Source organism: Dreissena polymorpha, chromosome 16 (genome assembly GCF_020536995.1).
Source record: "Dreissena polymorpha isolate Duluth1 chromosome 16, UMN_Dpol_1.0, whole genome shotgun sequence".
Lineage (NCBI taxonomy): Eukaryota > Metazoa > Mollusca > Bivalvia > Myida > Dreissenidae > Dreissena > Dreissena polymorpha.
This window is the reverse complement of record NC_068370.1, coordinates 43,959,411-43,982,093: the sequence shown is the minus strand read 5'-3', so window position 1 is coordinate 43,982,093 and position 22,683 is coordinate 43,959,411. Positions and strand designations below refer to the sequence as shown.

General features: G+C 35.8%; 3 protein-coding genes across 11 annotated transcripts; 2 read left to right on the top strand and 1 right to left on the bottom strand.

The window, feature by feature from the left end:
- Window positions 1-251: 251 nt before the first annotated feature.
- Window positions 252-6,800, bottom strand: LOC127862039 (uncharacterized). 6 transcript variants are annotated; one of them, XM_052400980.1, is made up of 9 exons: window positions 6,674-6,800; window positions 4,915-5,021; window positions 4,152-4,231; window positions 3,555-3,783; window positions 2,623-3,159; window positions 2,285-2,380; window positions 1,506-1,666; window positions 1,041-1,205; window positions 252-910 (listed from the first exon to the last, which is right to left on the bottom strand). In XM_052400980.1, the coding sequence occupies exons 2-9, from the start codon at window positions 4,922-4,924 to the stop codon at window positions 758-760; spliced, it is 1,431 nt and encodes a 476-aa protein (XP_052256940.1). In that variant the 5' UTR covers window positions 4,925-5,021; window positions 6,674-6,800; the 3' UTR covers window positions 252-757. The 6 variants fall into 6 exon arrangements, with proteins under 6 accessions (XP_052256940.1, XP_052256939.1, XP_052256941.1 ...); XM_052400979.1 differs by lacking the exon at window positions 6,674-6,800 and adding an exon at window positions 5,938-6,038; XM_052400981.1 differs by lacking the exon at window positions 6,674-6,800 and adding an exon at window positions 5,827-5,872 and having other exon boundaries at window positions 1,506-1,612.
- LOC127862040 (uncharacterized) lies at window positions 6,006-11,893 on the top strand. The gene is made up of 7 exons (XM_052400984.1): window positions 6,006-6,163; window positions 6,824-7,123; window positions 7,473-8,009; window positions 8,242-8,337; window positions 9,994-10,151; window positions 10,788-10,952; window positions 11,636-11,893. The coding sequence occupies exons 1-7, from the start codon at window positions 6,154-6,156 to the stop codon at window positions 11,786-11,788; spliced, it is 1,419 nt and encodes a 472-aa protein (XP_052256944.1). The 5' UTR covers window positions 6,006-6,153; the 3' UTR covers window positions 11,789-11,893.
- Window positions 11,894-13,360: 1,467 nt separating this feature from the next.
- Window positions 13,361-22,308, top strand: LOC127862038 (uncharacterized). Of its 4 annotated transcripts, none has more exons than XM_052400975.1 (7): window positions 13,361-13,518; window positions 18,447-18,740; window positions 19,286-19,822; window positions 20,081-20,176; window positions 20,478-20,635; window positions 21,640-21,804; window positions 21,919-22,308. In XM_052400975.1, exons 2-7 carry the CDS (start codon window positions 18,470-18,472, stop codon window positions 22,069-22,071), a joined length of 1,380 nt encoding a protein of 459 aa, XP_052256935.1. In that variant the 5' UTR covers window positions 13,361-13,518; window positions 18,447-18,469; the 3' UTR covers window positions 22,072-22,308. The 4 variants fall into 4 exon arrangements, with proteins under 4 accessions (XP_052256935.1, XP_052256934.1, XP_052256933.1 ...); XM_052400974.1 differs by lacking the exon at window positions 13,361-13,518 and adding an exon at window positions 14,278-14,509; XM_052400973.1 differs by lacking the exon at window positions 13,361-13,518 and adding an exon at window positions 17,917-18,083.
- Window positions 22,309-22,683: the final 375 nt, after the last annotated feature.

Here is a 22,683-nt window from a genome sequence, read left to right as displayed (position 1 = left end):
TGCAAGTAAGTATAGAGGTGATATGTACATGGCAAGTAAGAAATTTGCGAGATGCACATAGGAAGTAGAATGTGGGTAAGCTTAAATGTTCGTACTAACATGTTAAACTCTATGACTATTTTGAACCTGAACCTTGCATCACATGTTTGTCCAAATTCTCTTCTTTGAATTTATATATTTAATTAAACATTCTGGCCGGCTTGTAATATTGCACATGGTGGACCTATCGTACTTGTTGTGTTCTAAATCTGTTTGGTAACATACATTTATTTGCTTTTCATATCTCGTTAACAATGTCGATGTACAACATATAAAATAATTCTATCTTAACACCCACACATTTTTTTAACTCACAAATGTGCAAATTTTCAGGGGTACATTGTTTTCTTGTATTTTAAATATGCTAAACAAACAACTGTTGAAGTCAAGATAATCTTGAATGAGTTTAGAATTCATAATGCCACACGGTAAAGAAACTATAATTGTCAAACAAACCAAAATAGTTTACAGTTATATTGTAAATGGTCAATATAAAAAGGTTATACACTATTTTAGACCAATACTTTCATTTACATAATTTAAATACGTCTGGATGATGAGCTTTCAATGAATGATTATAAATTAAACTTTTGCTTTAACAAAACTTATTATGCCATGTGTTGGTAATGGTGTCGACAAAGAGTGTACATGTTATTTCAAGAACAAAGCAATATGTGCATGGAGTAAACGGCCAGGACAACGCGTACGGTTGCATTTCTTATTTCACAAACGTGACTACAGACTGCGGAGGGAGGTTATTGTACTGGTAGTGCTTTGCGTCGATGTCGAGGGAGAAGCTGGCGGGCCTGCTCGTGTTGGGGTTTTGTACCACAATCACCGTGGTGCCGTCAAGGTTAACGAATGCGACCGCCTGTAAATAATAAATTTATTTAAGGTCGCAGACAAGTTACCTCCATTGAGTGAAATAAGTTACACAATAAAATAAGTTCGACGACGTGTTTTAACAGCTAAACAGTATTTTCGATATACCGTATAACTACCTGCAATTCATCCCAGCCAAAATTGTTAGTCTCCAGTCGAACGGCTCCCGGCTTGACGAATCTGCTCATGTGACCCATAGCATAGTACTCCACGTTCTTTGAATATCCGCCGCCAGACGGCACTGTGATAACGCCGCGACAATTTCCGCACCCACCAACATGGTACTGTAAAAGCAAGTATCACATTTGGTTGTAAAGTTATTTTCTTTTGAAAATAACATGTTTACATTTAGAAATATATATCATCATCATTATCGTAATCATCATATCATCATCATAATCATCATCACCATCGTCGTCGTTATCGTCGTCCTCCTCCTCCTCATCATTATCATCATTAATTCTCATTTTAATATTTTAATTAATTTCAATGCGATAAGATTAGTGAAAGCTGCTTTGAACTGACAATGTCTGGCACTCGTATATCGATTTCAAGAAAGAAAACTCAAAACAAACATATATTACGTGTGGTCCATTGTGCTCATCTAGCGCGAGGTTCCAGAGGAGAACATTCTTCGACCACGATTTTGTTTGACCAATGAATATCAGTCTTGTAAATGACGTTAGCAATGCTGAAAAATTGCCACCGTCCCATCCACCACCGGAAAACTCAGTAAAATAGTTGTCTGTTTTAAATAACATAGCGAGTTAGGTTTACAAAGTGAAGTTAATTTAACCGTCCCTGCAAATATAACAGTTACAAAAGCATTTGTTTTATATACATAGGTAGCCTTCGTCATTAGGATCAACTAAAAGACAATATTGTTTAAATCCAAGTAATTTTTAATAAGCGTGATGTCTTTAAAATTTCTTGGATTTAAACACTTTTGTCTGTAGTTTGACCTTTATGACGATGTCCATGCCTCAATAAAAGAAGAGAACTCTTGGACACGAAGAGAGCCACCAGACATAAGAATATCAAGAACTATTACGTTGAAGAGTAACATTTCAAAAGCAATCGCTGTTTATCTTTCTTCCATTAAAAAAAATTCCATTTAACCAAGCTTATACCGAAACATCAGCAATCATTTAGTGCACTTTAATTCATTTGTTAAAGAGAGTAAGGCACCTATAGACAAACTGTTCCAGAGGCAAAAACACAAATTCTGTAATGATTGTTATAAAGAAGAACGCAAAAGGTATACAGAGAACATTTGAGTTCACACCTAATACGAACATGTACAGAATGTCGTCAGTGCCTTGCTAAATGTTTACACGAGTTACACATATTCTACAATACAAACCGACATCCGGGTGTTTTGTGTGGAAGGCATCTGGTGCGTCGTGGCGTCCATCATAACCGTGCCAAGCCACGCCCCCAATGTACTGCTTAACGGCACCTTCAAAGAATAAACCAATGAATTTTTATCGTTATTAATTTGTGATAGTACATGTATTTTTGAAACGCAGACAACCGATTGGCATAATTTGAAATTTACATTCGTAATTCCAATTATAAGGTTTTATCTCTTTGTTGGAAATACAAAACACGAATACACCCAGAATAAATATCTATATTTTCTGTAACATTTGTAAGTTATCATACAAAATTTCGTAACAAATTGGTCTGTATTTCACTTACCATCGTTGACAAGGGCCTCCGGAAACCAGGCTCCTGACCAGTTGAAGTCCCAAACGAGGATCTTTGTATTGATGTTCCTCTTTCGAAACATCGGCCCGATATGATCCCGAATGAAGGCCTTCGTTACATCCAGATTCATGTTCATCGTGGGGTAATCATCTCTGGAAAGCAAAGGCTCGTTCTGAATGGTGATGGCGTCAATATGTATCCCCTCTGTTTGATACGCCTCGATAAACTTGACAAAATACAATGCATACGCGTTCATGTACTGTTGCCCATTATTGAAGTCACCACCGAACAATTTATGGGACATTTTCATCCAAGCTGGACTGCTCCAAGGCGAGGCCAATATTGTCAATGATGGGTTGATTACCAATGCTTCCTTAAGAACAGGGATAACAAAGTCCTTGTCCTTCTGAATGGTGAAATGGCTCATGTTAAAATCGGTGTCACGGCTGTTTGCGAGGTCATCGTAGGTGTACGCATCTACTGCCATCAAGTCAGAAGCACCCATCACAAGACGGAGGTAACTAACTCCTGAATAAGTTTGCGAGGAATTGTGTACTTGTATAAGTTAGGTATTAATAAACAATGCATGATTAAAAAAAATAAACACGAAGTTAAGGAAAAACCAATTCACACTATTAAACATGTTTCTTCAGAACTCGTATATCGGTAAGTTGTGTTGGTTATACGAACATTCATCTCAACAAATTCCGCATTAATTAAAAGTACACATAATCCAAGCTTACTCTATAACATGACTTTAGTGCTGTAAATTTATAAACGACACATTTTAGCTATGTGAAACAAACATCTTCAAGAAAAACGGATATAATCCTGAGAACATTTCATTGCAAAATAAACGGTCAAAAGTAGGATTTCATTATGGTTTCATTAACACAAATAAAGACACACAAGCTACAGAATACCGAGTTGATTTTCGTCTGTGCCGAACAGATCTCGCATGATAACATGTCGGTTTGGACTGTGGAACAACACGTACGCCGCCGAATTAGACAAGGCCGCGCCGAACCCATCTATAGTCTGACGGCGTTTATTACGGTCCACCCAGACGCTGTAACCATGGTGGTTGTTGGTTACCATGCAGGATGGTTCTCTGTTCAGTTTCTTCGTCATGTCACCAGTGGTAAGCCATACCTGCAAGCTGACTATAGTGCAATGCTAACTGTAGGGAAGATAGCGGACCATTGAGTAGCATGTTCTCGCAAACACATTACAATCAAAGCTTAATAGTCGCTTCCTTGAAATTAGTCGTCGCTTTAAATAAGGAACCGTCAGATCGGAGTCAATTTTACTGGTATTGTTTGTTTTCTTGATAATCCAGATATTTTTTGAAGATGTAAAATATATCTTAGATACCGATATTGATTTTTTTTCGTGAGGAATTGTGTTGTGTGTTTTGTTCATGTTAAACTTATTATTCGGCCAAAATAGTATCGGAAGTTAATCCCCATTTCTGAGTCAATAGCGCGTTTTATGATTTGATTTTGACTAAATTTCCTTACCTGATACTCGTCGTTAGTGTTCAGAAGGAAACAAATGCAACCAGAGTTAGAAATCGCCAATATGGCAATCAATGAACCGACTGCAAGTATACAAAGATGACATAACATTCATAATTATTGTTCCGACCTTGCTCAACTGGCTATTTTTAAATACAAGTTGGTTAAAATGTCCACCTTCATGCGTATTTGAACATTTAATGTATCTTTAGTAAATAAAGTCTTATTTTAAATGAACGTTATCGTACTTTAAAGAAATATGCTTCAGTGCAAAACTCGTAATTGAATGAACAAAAGATGTAAGTCAATTAAAGTCAGTTATCAGTTAGGGCCATAAGCTCGCACAATAAGTATTTGTAAAACATCTAACGGTGCAAACAAAACGAAAGAGCGAACGGAAGAAAACATATACAAAAAGACACACTCACCACCAAAAAAAAAACGCAACCAAAGAAAATCTCACCCAAACATTAAAAAAACCAAGCAAACAAACACACAAAGAAATACGCGAAAATTAATATATTATAATATTAATATATATTTACATTATGTTCATGGTTTTACATTTGAACTAATCATGTACAAAGTTGTTTTCGTAAGAGTGCAACGCGAATGCTTCAGAGCATATTTATCACCATAAATATGCGTTTTGTTACATTAAAATAAGACATGTTCGGGGAAAATCGACGAGAAGCAAGGGCTCTGTAATGTTCTATCAGCTTTGCCAAATTGCCAGTTGAGCAATATAAATGTAAGTGTTCCCTACCATAGAGCATAGTTGCCCAAACTTCCAAAGGTTAGTCAGCGGTTTTCTTATCTCAAATCACCGACTGGTTTCTATGATAGCGTCCAACCTAAGTGGGTTATTCGTTTCTAAACAATCATAAATGATGCGTTGAATGCGTTTACAAATATAAGTAATGGCGTGCCAAATATGCAAAGTTAAATTCTATCAAAGAATGTTATATTCGTTTCCACAAAATAATGGTGATGTTAAATCTAATAATGTTCCAAAATAATATTTGCATTGCGATTAAAATATTTACATAGTTGTTAAAATGTAATATTGTTTAAAGGGGCCTTTTCACAGATTTCGGCATGTTTTGAAGTTTGTCATTAAATGCTTTATATTGATAAATGTAAACATTAAATTTTAAAAGCTCCAGTAAAAAATCAAAAATATAATTTTAAAAAGGAAAAAAAGAAGCCCGCAGCAGGGCTCGAACCAGTGAACCCCGGAATCCTGAAGTAAAAACGCATAAGCCAACTGAGCTATCCTGCCAAGCATACATAATATGCGTATTTTATACGTTATATAAGCAATCTTCGTAGTTTCACAAATTTAAACGACAACAACAAAATTCTTCAAATTATTCAATCGTTTCGCGTTGCAACGCTTTATAATTTTTAGGTTTTTAAATCGTCAAAAGATGCGTATAATGGGTATATTAGACCATGGCAAATGTTCAGTAATACTATTTCCTCACAAATATCATAACTAAACCGAAAATTTGCGAATCTGAAACAACTTTTTTCAATTTTGTCAATTTACCAAACCGTGAAAAGATCCCTTTAAAACTACAATTGCGTTTTAATATTATTTGCATAGTACATATACGAAGTAAAGTTTGAAAAAAAACGTTGGGTATGAATTGCAGGAGACATATTGATCACTTACAGGTACTTCAACTTCCTTTACATTTGCCTTTCTGTCAGCTTGTTACTACATGTATTTATGTATACTAAAATAAGCTGCGCAACACGTTTTATTTCGAGAGACAATACTCACCAGTAATATTGTTTTACTAGTATCGAAATATAAACTGTACATGGCGCTTCGTTTACGTATCAATAACATGCTTGTACTTGCTGGCGTGAATTATATATTGTGTATATGGAACATCCAATGCGTTAATGGCATAGTTAATATTGGGGACAATGCCACGTTTCAGATAACAAAAGCCGGTTTTCGACAGACAACTTTGAATATCTGACTAGTTCAATAATGTTGACAAGTGAGTATGGGTTTAGACATTATATTTTAAAAAGATTAAGAAAATGTATGATTGTTACTTTATCGACTACATGAATATGAGTTGGTATTACATGCAGTTTTTATTTTACCATATAAGCTGTGTTCTGAGAAAACTGGGCATAATGCATGTGCGTAGAGTGTCGTCCCAGATTAGCCTGTGCAGTTCGCACAGGCTAATCAGGGACGACACTTTCCGCCTAAATTGGATTTTTGATAAGAAGAGACTTCATTGAAACTAAAAATGCCATAAAAGCGGAAAGTGTCGTCCCTGATTAGCCTGTGCGGACTGTACAGGCTAATCTGGGACGACACTTTACGCATATGCATTATGCCCAGTTTTCTCAGAACACGACTCACATGCTCTTCATGTCAATTCGCATAAATCATCTTGAATATGATCGGTAGTGTTTATATCTATTATTGTTCAGCTTTAATATTTGACGAAGCATTCAGTTACATATTTTATTACAGAGGATAATATAAAATTTACCTGCACTAATTCATTATATGTAATTTCAGTTCTGATCTTTGCAATCTCCATGTTAAGATTACGCGTATTTATAACTAATAATAATTATTAATATTCATACACAAACTATGTAATACTAAATGTTTAAATTAATATTGTACAATACAACAGCATTCGTTATCTGCCTGGCTTGGGTAATAACGGCCGATGGATTTCTCCTTAACAACAACGACGAATATCAAGTCTGGCTGACAACTGGAGACGGCTCCAAGAAACTCCATAGAGAAGCGGCAATATCAAGGTCAAACAGCGGTCATGGTTTTAGCGTCTGGGTTGACCGCAGAAAGCGCCGACAGTCCATGGAAGGATTTGGTGGATCTCTGACCAATGCGGCGGCATCTGTCATATATCATAGTCCAAACAGGGCTCAAATCATGCGTGACCTGTTTGGAAACGGACTTGATGATCTCGGTAACGATTGTATACTTGCTTCTTTCATTTTAATTATAAAAAGTATAATAATTATAAAATTATAAAAAATAAACACACACACACACACATATATATATATATATATATATATATATATATATATATATATATATATATATATATATATATATATATATATATATATATATATATATATATATATATAAATATATATGTATGTGTATATTTCAATTCTAAATGAGCTAGTGCGATATTGGAGATATATAAATGCATGTTGAACTATACAGATATTTTTACTGATACTACATTTAAGTTTTTCATAACACAAATGCCACTGAAATGCATACTGATGTCAATATTATTGCAGGTATAAGTTTTCTCCGCGTTGTTATGGGCGGGTCCGACTTTCAAGCGGTATATCCCTACACTTTCGACGACCTTAGTAGCAATCAAGACACTGACTTCAATATGGACCATTTTAGCATCGAACCTGATCGATCCTTCTTTATTCCCATTATTAAAGACGCCCTTACTATCAATCCCAACTTGACAATACTGGCCACCCCCTGGACCGCCCCAGCGTGGATGAAAACTTCTCATAAGATGTTTGGTGGAGACCTGAACAGCGGGGACAGCTATCTCAGCGCATATGCCAAGTATTTTGTCAAGTTTCTAAAGGCATATCAGACAGAAGGAATTCCAATTCAATACCTTTGTCTACAGAATGAACCCCTATTGTCTAGAGATGATTATCCCACGATGACCGTAAACGTTGATGTGATGAAGAGACTTATCCGCGACCACGTGGGACCTGCCCTCAGACAGAACAACATTCAGACCAAACTGTTGATATTTGATCATAACTGGGATGCTTCCTGGTATCCAGAACAGATCCTAGCTGATAGTAAGTATATCAAGTAAGTATGTAACTTTCATTAAATATGATTGTAATTGTAATGTGTGGTGATGATTTGCTTAAATGATACTTGACTCGAAAGTAAATCGATGAAAATATTTGCTAATTCACAAAGCTAAAATAACAGTATATCCGTTTAAGATAAGACATGTCTAAACGTGTATTTTACTCTTAATATAGCTAACTTGGTAATATTCTCTGTTTCTTTGTTCAATTGCAGGTAATGCTAAACAATACGTGTCCGGCGTTGCTTGGCATGGATATGGTGGTCGTCACGATACACCCGATGGCTTCCACAACACTCACCAGGATGTTGGTGAGAATCGACTTTCCAGTATTAATCGATCGGTTGCTACCATGAAGTAATACACCAACAAACAAATCTGTTATTAAGCTACCCTATCTCTTACCTAGTAAATTGGTTCCCATCTAAAGTTTCCCGACAACACAATCATAGTTGAAATCCCACTAAGGCTGTTTTAATTACATTTCGTAATTAGCGTACGGGGTTAAATGGGGGTGTTTTTTATCGTGTTGGATGACATGATTCAATTATAGGATGGATGTGAAAGCCCGTCTTGACGTTAAATAATTTTCTTTGATCCCCTTTATCTAACAATCTTGAACCTGCTTTAGTAATGACTTGCATACATTTTAAAGAAGCACCTCGGCTAGTCAACTAGAGTTAGAACACAGGCCAGGATTATTTTCTTAACTCTTTCCATTTTGGGATGAGGGCTTTCTCATGTTATTGTTGTATTAGCTGACTAGAATATTTTAAAGACTTGTGTTATGTTATGTTAGAAGCGTTATATTAATTGCTTAATCAATTTCAATGAACTAATCTCCGAGTTGAATGCGTCTTTGTTCCAAATAATAACGTATTACTTCGTTGATATTAATGATTTAGTTTGATCACGAAGTATAATAAAGCTTATAAAAATGTTCATTGCGACAAAAAAGGATAAACACTCTGTCCTTTTGCGATTCGTTGATAACTGCCCATTTATAGTAGAAACAATTTTGTAAGTAGTAGCAAAGTTTAATAGAAGCAAATGAAAAATGCCATCACAAGATTTTTTGACAAAACTGTAATATTTGGAATAGATTAAAACGATATATAATAACAAGCAAAAGATAAAATAGCAAAATGCGTATGACCTTTTTTGCTTAGTTACCTATGAAAAGCTTTATACACGATTTATTATTTTTCCGATTTCGATTGACGATAATCAATAAACGAACACATATTTGGAAAAAAATTCTTAGTTAGGCGTGTTATTTTGCTTGTTTTTTTAGAATTTATTGCACATTATTGTAGATATTTTTATTTTGCAATAATGTGAACAATTCTCTTTAACGCACAAACCCTCGTTATTTAGGACATTTTTTATAATAAATGTAAATTATTAATTTTAATGAAATTAATACATCTGATGTGTATTATGTTTTCTTCCATATCGGATCACGAATAAAAGATGCAAACAAGTTGAAACGCGCATTCATTATGTACCATTAAAAATGTGTTGTGTAATTTTCATGGATTATAATAATGTTCAAATTGGCCATAGTATACAAACATCAGCAACAACAACAAGATACTACAGTAAATATAAGCGTGTGATTTTCGGTAGCCATTAAGACGTTGCTAATAGTTATTTTAAGTTAACGACGGAACGTGAAAAAGGCAATGTTCCGTAAACATACCGGTCTTTTAAGTTAACGACGGAACGTGAAAAAGGCAATGTTCCGTAAACATACCGGTCTTTTGGCCAAAATGAAATTAGAAAGCATTAACGGAAAACCTTTTTAGTATGACCGGCCTTTTCAAATCCATATCAGAAAAATATCTAGATAATTTTGCTCCTATTTATAGTAAGGTATATTCTTATGATATCTATGTACCAAAGCAATACAATGCTTCGAAAATCATGACTGTTATGATAACTGTGTGCATCGTTTGTGTCTGAAGGCATGTATTTCACGGAGATATCCGGCGGTGACTGGGACACAAACTTTGCTAGTACTCTCACGTGGGACACGAGAATCATTTTCATTGGTCAGACGAAGGCTTGGGCCAAGAGCGTCGCCCTCTGGAACATAGCACTAGACGAGCATCACGGGCCTAGGGTAAGTGGAACATAGCACTAGACGAGCATCACGGGCCTAGGGTAAGTGGAACATAGCACTAGACGAGCATCACGGGCCTAGGGTTAAAAACATTGGATTTGTCTGATTTGAATTTGTTGCAGTGCACACAGTCAAACGGCCAAATGTTAGGCTATTGTGTTGTAATTATACATATGAACTGCGCAATAGAGTGTCTCCACATATTCATCTTTATATATTGTCAGTCGAAATTCAATCAACATTTGAATATTTAAATGTTTACATTAAATAACAACTAGACGAGTATCACGGGCCTAGGGATAGTGGAACATAGCACTAGACGAGCACCACGGGCCAAGGGTAAGGCAATCATATTTTCGAGCACAATCAAACTAAAGAAAGCGGAGTTGCACAACAGTTTTGGCCAAAGTAAATCACATTGGACGCTGAACACTAAGTCATGACGACACTACATTTATCTGATAAAACAGATTGGCAAAATGTGCTTATTCTGTATGAATGTATCGTTATATACATGTTTAAGTATTTTTATTGATATAATATATATCAGTGTCTTTAAAATATAGAAACAGACGATTTGATTTTAACACCAACATTTGTATACATTTAAATAAATAAATATATTAAATGACAAAGGTGGGAGTGAGCGGCTGCACTAATTGTCGCGGCGTCATCACAGTGCCGTCTGGCGGCGGCTATACGAAGAACGTGGAGTACTATGCAATGGGTCACATGAGCAGATTCGTCAAACCGGGAGCCGTTCGACTGGAGACCAACAGCTTTGGTTGGGATGACTTGCAGGTAACGAAAAGGACGGATCGAATAAAATTATCAAACTATTGTACAAATGGCCCAATATTTACGAAACAGTTCTTACACTAATGATGTTTTTTTACTAAAGTGTTTTATGTTAAATAATGTTATTGTGAGTACAGATTCTATTATATCTGTATTCATATGTGTGGATGCTATGGGTTAGAAGCACCGAACGATGAAAAATCAGTGATAGGTTTTCTTTTTCCTTATTCTTATCGCGGCTCATTTTTGAAAAACGACCCTAGCCCATGACTGCTTGTTGACCGCAATTTGTGGTCTTTATTGGGCGAAGTTCTTAAACATGTTTACAAGCAGCTTTAAAAAATCGAATCCAATGTATATCGGTGTATTTTTTAATAAGTTCTATTGGGGTGATTTTTGCAGTAAATTTATTATTTGTATAAAAAACGCACGGAATCTTACAAAATTGACCGCGATATGCGAAAATCGGTCTTTTACCATATGCGGCTAGGTCTTCGTAGTTCTAGTTCAGCTGTAGTGTAGCCTTTGCATCCACGGAGTCTGGTCAGGAGCTAATCTTTCCGCTTATGAGGCAACGAAATATTGCGGACAATGTAGCTCCTGGCGATTCAGAAGGATGGGCTGGATATACGCTTAAAGCATATGCCATGTCCGTATGACGCAGATTATGTACCATTTAATTCCAGGCGGTTTCATTCGTGAATCCTGACGGCTCAACAGTGATTGTGGTACAAAACCCCAACACAAGCAAGTCCGCCAGCTTTTCTCTTGACATCGATGCAGGTCACTACCAGTACAACAACCTCCCTCCGCAGTCTGTCGTCACTTTTGTGAAATAATGCGAACACATCAGACTTGAGTGTGCAAACTGCGTTCAATATTTTGACAAGTGTGTTTATTAACGTATTTCGAAAACAGTTTTATTAAATAAACTATAATTCTAATCTTTGTAATATTTTACATGTATTATTTTACTAAAGCTGCTAAGCTAATCAAAAGGAGCGATTATAAAGGTCAATAAGCAAACGATTTTATATGTTTTATCAACCGGACCACGCATCATGGCATGCAGAAAAACATACAATCAATCAATATTATGTATTTTAAACATAAATCAGTCAATACATATCATGTATTTTAAACATACAATCTATCAATGTATATTACGTATGTTTCTGTTTCAACTGTAGACTCTTTTCATATAGACAGAATTCCAAAACGTGTACATTCAATTGTTTAAAATAAGAAGTGCGTATATATACTGTGCTATTAATATCAGTAAACATTCTGTAGTTCTCAAACAGTTTTTACTATAATTTACAGAGTTATTTTTTTACTCTGTACTTTTTTATGAATATCAAAAGCTTTTTCGATGCATACGTCAAGTTCTGGAAATGCATACTTTTCTAAGTTAAAATTATTATCTAATCAAAACTCTTCGGCTCATACAAAAATAAGACATATTACAACTAAGGTTTTGAAGTTATTTTATTCTAAAGGACGCGATTTTTTAAAGTATTATTAATATTAATAAAAAATTGTCTGAAGTCTCGTTGGTTTGTGTTTTCTTAATTTTTCAATCTCTTACATGTTTTGCCTATATCAACAGACTTACTTCTTTCGGATTAATAAAAACTAATAATGTCTTACGTGCACATAAACGTTCTATGTTTATGTCTGATTAACTCGAGATAAAAATACGCAGAGCTTCATGGGTATTTATTGCCTGCAGTATCGCACGCGATATCTAACCATACTCTATTCTTTATATATACATAAAAATCGAAATTAGGGTATGTTTGATAAACAAATGTTTTTGAAAATTACGGGTGTGCTACACTGTTGAACACGTTTTTAATTGATAATATTGTTGCGTTCCGCGCGATAGTTAATATAACTTGGTATTGTGTAACCTTCAATGAATCGACAGACGACGTTTCCGTGTTTACAAAATTTATTCATGTAACGTATGAACACAAATAACTATGGAACGATTAGTTAAGACATATTGTATTGTTATTGTAATTCAACAGTGTGTGAAATAGCTTTCGTTCACAAGCATTAACATATAAGTGTGCAGTATCTAGACTATACATTTAAATCAGTTAGAAGAATCTTCATTGTTTACATTGCGTAGATCAACTTATAATTAAAACACTGCGAGCCCAACATAGACATTTTACGATTTTAACAACAAAGTGTTTGTAATTAAAAATGAGCTGTTTAAAACTATTTATGACAAATTGTAACAGAAAAGATATGGAATATATTGCCTAGAACCTGATCTATCTAGTAAGTACCATAAAATAAACGTAACTTGACTGATATTTAACAATCTTAAAGTCAGACATTAAACTACTAAACAAAGTCACCGTGGACATGAAACGGAGCGGAATTTACACTCGAGTATGAAAGAAAACATGGGTTAAGGACTAAGATAGCCTGATTTTGGATATAACTGGAGCTTTGCTATGGATCTTACGAAAATCTTACTGTTATTTACTGGAAGGGCTAAACAATGGCTTCTTGTAAGTTGTATCAGTAACAATCTACACAGAATGAAAGGAAGGTAAGTTTTTAAGAATAATCACTACCCATAGTAGCCGATTGCATTTATATATATTCTTTTCTTTTTTTCATAACACTTTATTTCTGAACACATTAATTTAACAGTCATACAAACTATCAAAGATGTTTGAGAATGTAATCTCTAATAATTGTATCTGAAAAAAGTGGTTTCAGAATATTTATGGTGTGGAGAAAAGAAAGGAGTAGGCGGTCTAGATTCAGTTGAGTCTATTAAAAGTTATATATTAAGAAAAGATTGGCGTGTTCATACGGTTGTATTTTCTAAGTGTAAGCTCCATCGTTGACTAAACAATTCATATGTGTGTTTATGTGTGATATTGTTTCCTCTATTTTTAGCCAATGGGTTAAGTAGCTCATATATTGTGGGAATTTAGGGACGGTGCTTTCGCATTTACATTTAAAGATAAAGTATTTGGCTGAAAAAATGATAAAATTAATTGCATTATTTTTTTGTATCTGTGTGCACTTAAGATGACAAATGGAAATAATTTCAAAGGTAAGGTGCGTGTTATGTTTCAAACCAAATTTGTTTTGTATCATGAGTGTTACTTCCGACCAGAAATGTTGAATTTCATTGCATTCCCAAAACATGTGTTTCAGAGAATCGGAACTTGCCGAACAGAAATCGCACATGTTTGACTCTACAATTTTACATTTAAACAGATAGGAATTATTTGGTATAATGTGTGTGATGTATTTGTACTGGAAAGTTCTGAGTTTAGTATCTTCAGTAAGTAATGGGGTTTGACAGAAGAGTTGTGTTTTGTCAATTGTGTTTGTATTAAGAAGCTCTTTCCACTTTGTTACACGTTTAATTTGTGTAGGTTTGTTTGCGTTAAGAAGACGTTAATACATTACTTTGTATAATTTTGTCTTAACTGTTATATGATTAACAAAGTATTTTGGTGGTGTATATGGTATATGCCTGAGTGAAAGAGATTGTTTCCATTTTATTGGGATGCTCTTAACAAGTGAGTACAAGTTTAATACATATTGCGTGTAAATATCATATAATTCTTGGAGTTTGTTAAATGAATGAAATCTTTTATTTCGAAAATCGTAAATATGCTCTACAAATTGTATGCCTCTGTTATGCCATTTTTTAAAATAGAACATTTGATTGTTACATTGTATATGCGAATTGTTCCAAATTATTTGTTTTTAAATGATATCTGTATTTTCGTTATATGATGTTTTAGACCAGGCTTCTAAAATTTGTTGCAATAATATTGACGGAACTTTGAGTTTGGCAACATCTGTTCGACTTATATTGCATTTGAAAACTGTGTTTCCCCCTTGCGGTGTGAGCATCGAGCTATATTATTTAACTATCAATGAATCTTTTTCGTGGATGAAACGTTTTACCCAACTAGCTTTTAATGCATCTAAAAATAATTCAACATCGAGCATTTTAATCCGCCTTCGTTATATTCCTGTATTATTTGATTCCTTGCATTTTTGTCGGGCTTTCCGTCCCAGAGAAAGTTGAAAAACGTGGGTTTCAGTTGATTTATCACATGTGATATTCTGTACAAAACAACAACTGCTCTCTCCTCATGCACTGCTGCAGTAGTTTCATGTCATGGAAGCTCTCAATTCGCTTCTCATTGGACCCCGTGACATCTATTCTCGTCTCGAGACACTGTAAACGACCAGTGAAGGCATTAAGTAGCAGTTGTCATATACTGGCATAATTACGGAATACCGCGAGGCAATCGTCGTTACACATTAAAATCCAGAGGGCAAAATGCAAGAACGCGATTGTACGATGGCGACCATGTTACAATACCATGACGACAGTGCGACAATACGATAGCGACAATTCGATAGTACGATTGTCGCCATCGTACTATCGCGTTTTTGCATTCACGCCCTCTGAATTTTAATGTGTAATTACGATGGCCCTTACGGTATTCCGTTCATAATACTGTACGCTGCGCACTAGTAGCCAGCTTTCGCCGGAAAGTGTGAATGGGTTTAATGTGCGCTGCGATATTACTGTGATACCGTTTTCAGCGCGCAATAGGAACGAGAGCGCCGATGGCGTTGAAAGCATAGTTGCAAGATACAGGGAAGTTGCTGCTGAAGTAAATGTTTAGGTCAAAATATACCTAATAGTTTCCTTATATGTTTTAATGTAAAAGCGACAAATTTGAGCGAAAATAAATACAACATTTTGCACATAGAGAACCCATAACCATACCTTTTCTTGACGGGCATTCTAAGCTGAATCGATTTAAGCAATAAAAAAAAGACATGTCATGTTCAAACCAAAAAAGAATTCGACTCAAATCAAAATCGACTGTTTTTGCACCTTCTTTTTTCGGCCGTTTTCTAGTGGATTGTAACCTTTTGCAGTACCATTTTTTACTTTAATCTCTTACTTTATTTTATTTCAGGTATTTAATAGTAAACATCTTTGCTTACCCTATCAATATCCCCAAACGATAAAACTAGAACAGCAGTCAGAAGTGAAAAACATGCCTTCGAGAAAAATATGATGATTTGTTTAGACAGGGACCTATACAGTATAGGTCCCTGGTTTAGAGAGTACAGACCTTCATGACTCGATTATTCATGACTCGATTATTTAGCCTTCATGACTCGATTATTCATGACTCGATTATTTAGTTTATTGTAACCTTAGCAATCTCTGACATCACGAGTCGCCTCCCTTGTTGGTTCATGCTACCAAAATGTTCTATTTTTAGAAACGGGAATTCCAAATCGTGACGTATGTGAATGGTTACAAAATGACATAACTATGAAAATAAATAGGTAGAATTACATTATTTCACGTATACCATTATGCAACCATCCGTTTTCTTTTCCGACTTGATACATTTACGGCAGTCCATTTAATATTTTACAGACACAACACTCGTCCAGAATTTGCGCGAATCCATTCATTTAAACCGTTAGCTCTACTCGTAACGTTAATTTCTGGCTCAAAGTAAATCATTTTAATTTCAATTAACACATCTATGTTACTTTCAAACTCTACTTCATTAAATCCATAGAAATGCAGGTCAGAATCCTTGTCATAAATCAGAAAACATTCATCGTACTCCGCTATTTTTTCACACATTTACAAAGAACGAAAGTGCTTCATGCCCCACTTCCTGTTGAGAATATGTTAATTTCTATTTATAATTAACAAATGAAATTCTACATATCCTTAAACCAGGGCCTAATGAATTTTTGACCTCTCCCAGAACAGTAAACAAAGGAAATAGAAAGTAGGTGTGAGATCACTATCAACCAGAACAGAATTGTTTTACGAACGAAATTTGTTTTAGTTTCTTAGAAGGTTTTTTTCACGTAAAACGGTCTTAGAAAAATTCACTAAAAACGTTGTCAGCAATATTCTTGGAAGAAAATGTTAGAAAAACAATTCTAAATAAAAAAATGTTAGAATTACCATATACTATATTAAATAGATATTTCGTCTGATTTTTGATCAGGTAAGGTCTTCATAATGGTCAACTGTTCCATGTCGGTTTTCGAAATGTAGCTCTAACATAAGAATAGTTGCCTAACTGCAACTATGCTAAAAACAACGCACACAACAGAAGTAGTTTTCACTCAAATGAATGATGCATTTTAACAAATAATTATCAAGAAATTGTATTTTTTTTATCTTAACGTCTTAGCAAACTAATGCAGTTTATTAAAATTAACATTCAGTCCGGAGTTTTGTGAAAAAAGCAACAACTATAATAAAGGATTCTTCTTTCATAGTCGTGTTTGAATCACAAATTGTGATTGTATTTTTCATTGTCAACATTTAACCTGTTATCATTTACATGTACTTATTTTAATAGCAAGTATATCGCGTTACACACAGTTATGCTGCAATAGGATTTGCCTTCATACAAGAAAAGTCTGACAAAAACCAGTCAATTTGGAGATTTTTCCATGTTATAAAAAGTTTTATCAAGGTGTTTTAATTCGTCAAAAGTTGGCGAAATTAAGCACATGCTAAATAAAACTAAATAATTTGTTCAAAAGTAATTTTAATCGTTTTTTTATTCATTAGCATACACGTGCATCTATTTGTTCATTAAACAATTTTGTTCTTTTATACTGTGTATTGCTTGACTCTGGAAAGAAATGCATTTCGATCAATTATAAGTGATTATCGAATGTCAAGTCCTTTACCACTTCAATATTAATATTTTCTCTGAGTTTAGTAGGCTGATACTTGTTGATAAACACAAATAACAGGAAATAACATCGCGCAATAAAACTACCACCAGCCTTATCAGCTAAATCGGAAACACATAGGCTTAAAACGTTCATAGAACTTAAAAGGTCACGCCATAACCACACCAAATCAATGTCGAAGTCCGGGTTTACAAAACCACTTCTGTAGATCTTATTTCCGCTGTTAGAATGGTACAGAATGAAAACAATCACGGGCTCAGATATCCTGGTATATTAAAAAATGATATATATAAGTACGACGTACACATTATATAGCATTGATTACGGATACCAAACCAGGTTCTAGCAAAATGTCCACCGGTATTACAGTCACAGGACGTACGTAAACATGTTTATTGTTTATTTCAAGCAGTTATTTATTTTGTAAATTTGCACCAGGAATATATTTATCTATAACGTATTAATAATACGGACAATAATACCATAATGCAGTGGTCCGGTATGTGCATGGTATAAAATATTTGCAGAAACCTTTGGGGAAAAGCATGTACATATTTAATATGATTTCATTGTGCACAGTTATAAGCGTTTTTTCTTTTACACTTATATGCATTTAAGTACAACATATTTACTGCATAACGTGCTTTTTTTATTCATATATCACATACAGGTAAGGTTTGTACGTAGTAGAAATATTATTTTTGATACAATAGTCAAGCAATATATAATTTTTAACAACAGTTACTATTCTCACCTGGGTGGTAATGTGCCATGGATTTCTCCATAACAACAACGACGAATATCAAGTCTGGCTGACAACAGGAGACGGTTCCAAGAAACTCCATCGAGAGGCGGCGATTTCAACGTCAAACAGTGGTCAAGGTTACAGTGTCTGGGTTGACCGCAGAAAGCGCCGACAGTCTATGGAAGGGTTCGGTGGATCTCTGACCAATGCGGCGGCATCTGTCATATACCACAGTCCAAATCGGGCTCAAATCATGCGCGACCTGTTTGGACTTGGAGTCAACGATCTCGGTAACTGTTATCTTATAATAAAGCAAAACTTTATATCTTTAAATGATATTCGAATGATATTCTTAAGATCATGTTCACAGGTTAGGTAAGCTTTTACAAACTCTATACTATGTAACGTGAATGAGATAAATTTGGACTGATGTTGAAGTCATGTAATTGAAAATTATGGTAATAAATTGATAGCACATAAAACCAAGATCAGCAATATTGCGTTTTGAACAATGTATTTCTGCTTTTATTTCTAAAATAAGACGAAGTGTGTATGTTTTGTGAGTAAAACTGGGCAAAGTCAGAGGTAAGATAAGAACCTCGCTTGTTTGCGATGACCGTCCCAATACGTTGCCGTAGTTTTAATGATAATATTAGTTTATAGTTGTATTTTATGTAAACATTTGCCGTTAACGTAGTGGATAGCAACGTAAATTTGTCTACTGATTTTTTTACTTTCATTATTTATATATTTCACTGTGAAAGGAATAAATGATTTCCACATAATATTTTAAATGTTTATTTTGAAATTATATGTGTGTTTATCGATATTTTAGGAATAAGCTTTCTACGCGTTGTCATGGGCGGATCCGATTTTCAAGCCGTGAGTCCCTACACGTATGACGACCTCTGGAACAATCATGGCTCTGACTTTAACATGGACAATTTCAGTATCCAAAAGGACCGCGCCTTCTTCATTCCAATAATTAAGCAGGCCCTCTCTATAAATCCTAATTTGAAGATACTTGCAACGCCTTGGACCGCCCCAGCGTGGATGAAAACGTCACATTCGATGTTTGGCGGGGATCTGAATGGCGGGGACAACTATCTGAGCGCATATGCCAAGTATTTTGTCAAATTCATCCGCGCATATCGATCTGCAGGAATCCCGGTCCACTACCTTAGTCTACAGAATGAGCCTCTGCTCTCCAGAAATAGTTACCCTACAATGACCGTAAACGTTGAGCTGATGAAGCGACTCATCCGTGACCACGTCGGACCTGCGTTCAGACAGAACAACATTCAGACCAAACTGTTGATATTTGACCATAACTGGGATGCTCCTTGGTACCCTGAACAAATTCTCTCTGACAGTATGTATTGGTTTAAAAATCAATAATGGAATCTATTTATTACATCATATTTTAATTGACTTAAAGATGGTCTTGCAGATATCTATTTCCGAGTATTTTCTTTTGTTAAGGCCTTTGCTTTTGACGGTATATCATTAGTCGCTAGACCTATAAGAGGCACACCTGACTTGTAAGACACATTTTGGAATGTCTACACAATTGTATTGACACTACGAACTATTTTAAAATTAAAGGTTTGAAATTCACACTTGCTTTCAGGCAATGCCAAGCAGTATGTATCCGGCGTGGCGTGGCATGGGTATGCCGGCAGACACGACACCCCAAATTGGTTCCACGACAAGCACCCGGATGTCGGTAATCGTTAGAATTATTATTGCTACTTTAAGACCTTACCTTGTAATAAACACAATTATTTAGACGTATTTTGCGTTCATGAGAATGCTCCCAAATTAACAACAACAAGAAATGTGACGCTACTTTTCCTCGCCTTGTCGTGTGAGAATCTGATTTTCAAGTAGTGAAAAAGTAAGTGTGGGAGACCCGTGGGTTTGTCTTGTGTCGTTTCGTAAAACCTTGAGTAAGTGCCAAACGATTGCCCATCGCACATGGTATATGATTAAAATATTTTTTTTGTATCATCAACGTCCCGTTTCAGGTATGTTTTTCACGGAGATTTCCGGCGGTGATTGGGACACAAACTTCGCCAGTACGCTCACGTGGGACACGCGAATCATTTTCATTGGTCAGACTAAGGCTTGGGCCAAGAGCGTCGCCCTCTGGAACATAGCACTAGACGAGCATCACGGGCCTAGGGTAAGGCAATCACTGGAACATAGCACTAGACGAGCATAACGGGCCTAGGGTAAGTGGAACATAGCACTAGACGAGCATCACGGGCCTAGGGTAAGTGGAACATAGCACTAGACGAGCATCACGGGCCTAGGGTAAGTGGAACATAGCACTAGACGAGCATCACGGGCCTATGGTAAGGCAATCACTGGAACATAGCACTAGACGAGCATCACGGGCCTAGGGTAAGTGGAAAATATAACTAAACGAGCATCACGGGCCTAGGCTAAGTGGAAAATAGCACTAGACGAGCATCACGGGCCTAGGGTAAGTGGAATATAGCACTAGACGAGCATCACGGGCCTAGGGTAAGTGGAACATAGCAGTAGACGAGCATCACGGGCCTAGGGTAAGTGGAACATAGCACTAGACTAGCATCACGGGCCTAGGGTAAGGCAATCACTGGAACATAGCACTAGACGAGCATCACGGGCCTAGGGTAAGTGGAACATAGCACTAGACGAGCATCACGGGCCTAGGGTAAGTGGAACATAGCACTAGACGAGCATCACGGGCCTAGGGTAAGGCAATCTCTGGAACATAGCACTAGACGAGCATCACGGGCCTAGGGTAAGGCAATCACTGGAACATAGCTCTAGACGAGCATCACGGGCCAAGGGTAAGTGGAACATAGCACTAGACGAGCATCACGGGCCTAGGGTAAGTGGAACATAGCACTAGACGAGCATCACGGGCCTAGGGTTAAAACATTGGATTTGTCTGATTTGAATTTGTTTTAGTGCACACAGTCAAACGGCCAAATGTTAGGCTATTGTGTTGTAATTATACATATGAACTGTGCGCAAGAGTGTCTCCACATATTCATCTTTAAATAGTGTCAGTCGAAATTCAATCAACATTTGAATATTTAAATGTTTACATTAAATACCAACTTTTTATAAAATACTATAACAAAAGCAATATTAAATTAAAGAATTAAAAATATCATAAATCTTTTATTTAAAAAGGTGGGGGTAAACGGCTGCACTAATTGTCGCGGCGTCATCACAGTGCCGTCTGGCGGCGGCTATACGAAGAACGTGGAGTACTATGCCATGGGACACATGAGCAGGTTCGTCAAGCCGGGAGCCGTTCGACTTGAGACCAACAACTTTGGCTGGGATGACTTGCAGTTAGGTTTATGATCATATTGAAATTTCTGTTCGGCTAAGAATACATCGTCGAAATAATTTAATTGTGTGAAAGATAAAAATAATCCCAACCTTAAATACCTTACGTATTTACAGGCGGTTGCATTCGTAAACCCAGACGGCACGACTGTCATTGTGGTACAGAACCCAAGCACGAGCAAGTCTGCTAGCTTCTCTCTCGACATCGACGCCAAGCACTACCACTACAACAATCTCCCTCCGCAGTCTGTAGTCACGTTCGTGAAATAATCTGAACATCTAAGTCTTGTTAACCAACATCGTACGATATAGCATACATCCTCGAAACAACATGTATATTCCTTATACACAGTTCAGAAAGTGGATAAAAACTTATTTTCAAACGCATAACAGTTAATACAAGTTTTAAGATATTTTGTTTTGTTAATGATCATTCTTACGAGCATAAATGTTGCTAGTTATTGCAACACTGTTCCAATAACCGCCAATAAACAATCACATGTTCAACGCTTTTTATGTTAACTTTATAGCATTAATAATCGTATTTTTGTCAAGCGTTGATAAAGGTCATGTAAGGCGGCATTTACTAAGTATCCTTCTGTGTAACCACACTGTCCGTGCCAGAAAAACGCCTGCAACTTGATTTGGATCTTGTTCAGTTGTTGTTTTTAATGTGACACGATTAATGTATCAATATACAATTTTCTGCACCGGCATTTAGAAACATAAATCACGATATACGGTAAGTTAGCATCTTTTAAACTGCCTTTTGCATTTGAATGGCAAGGTTTTTTACGGATATGATGTGTTACTAAAATATAATTTCAAAATAAATAAGCAAATATTTAATAATATTTTTTTTTTTCTTCGCCAACCAAACAA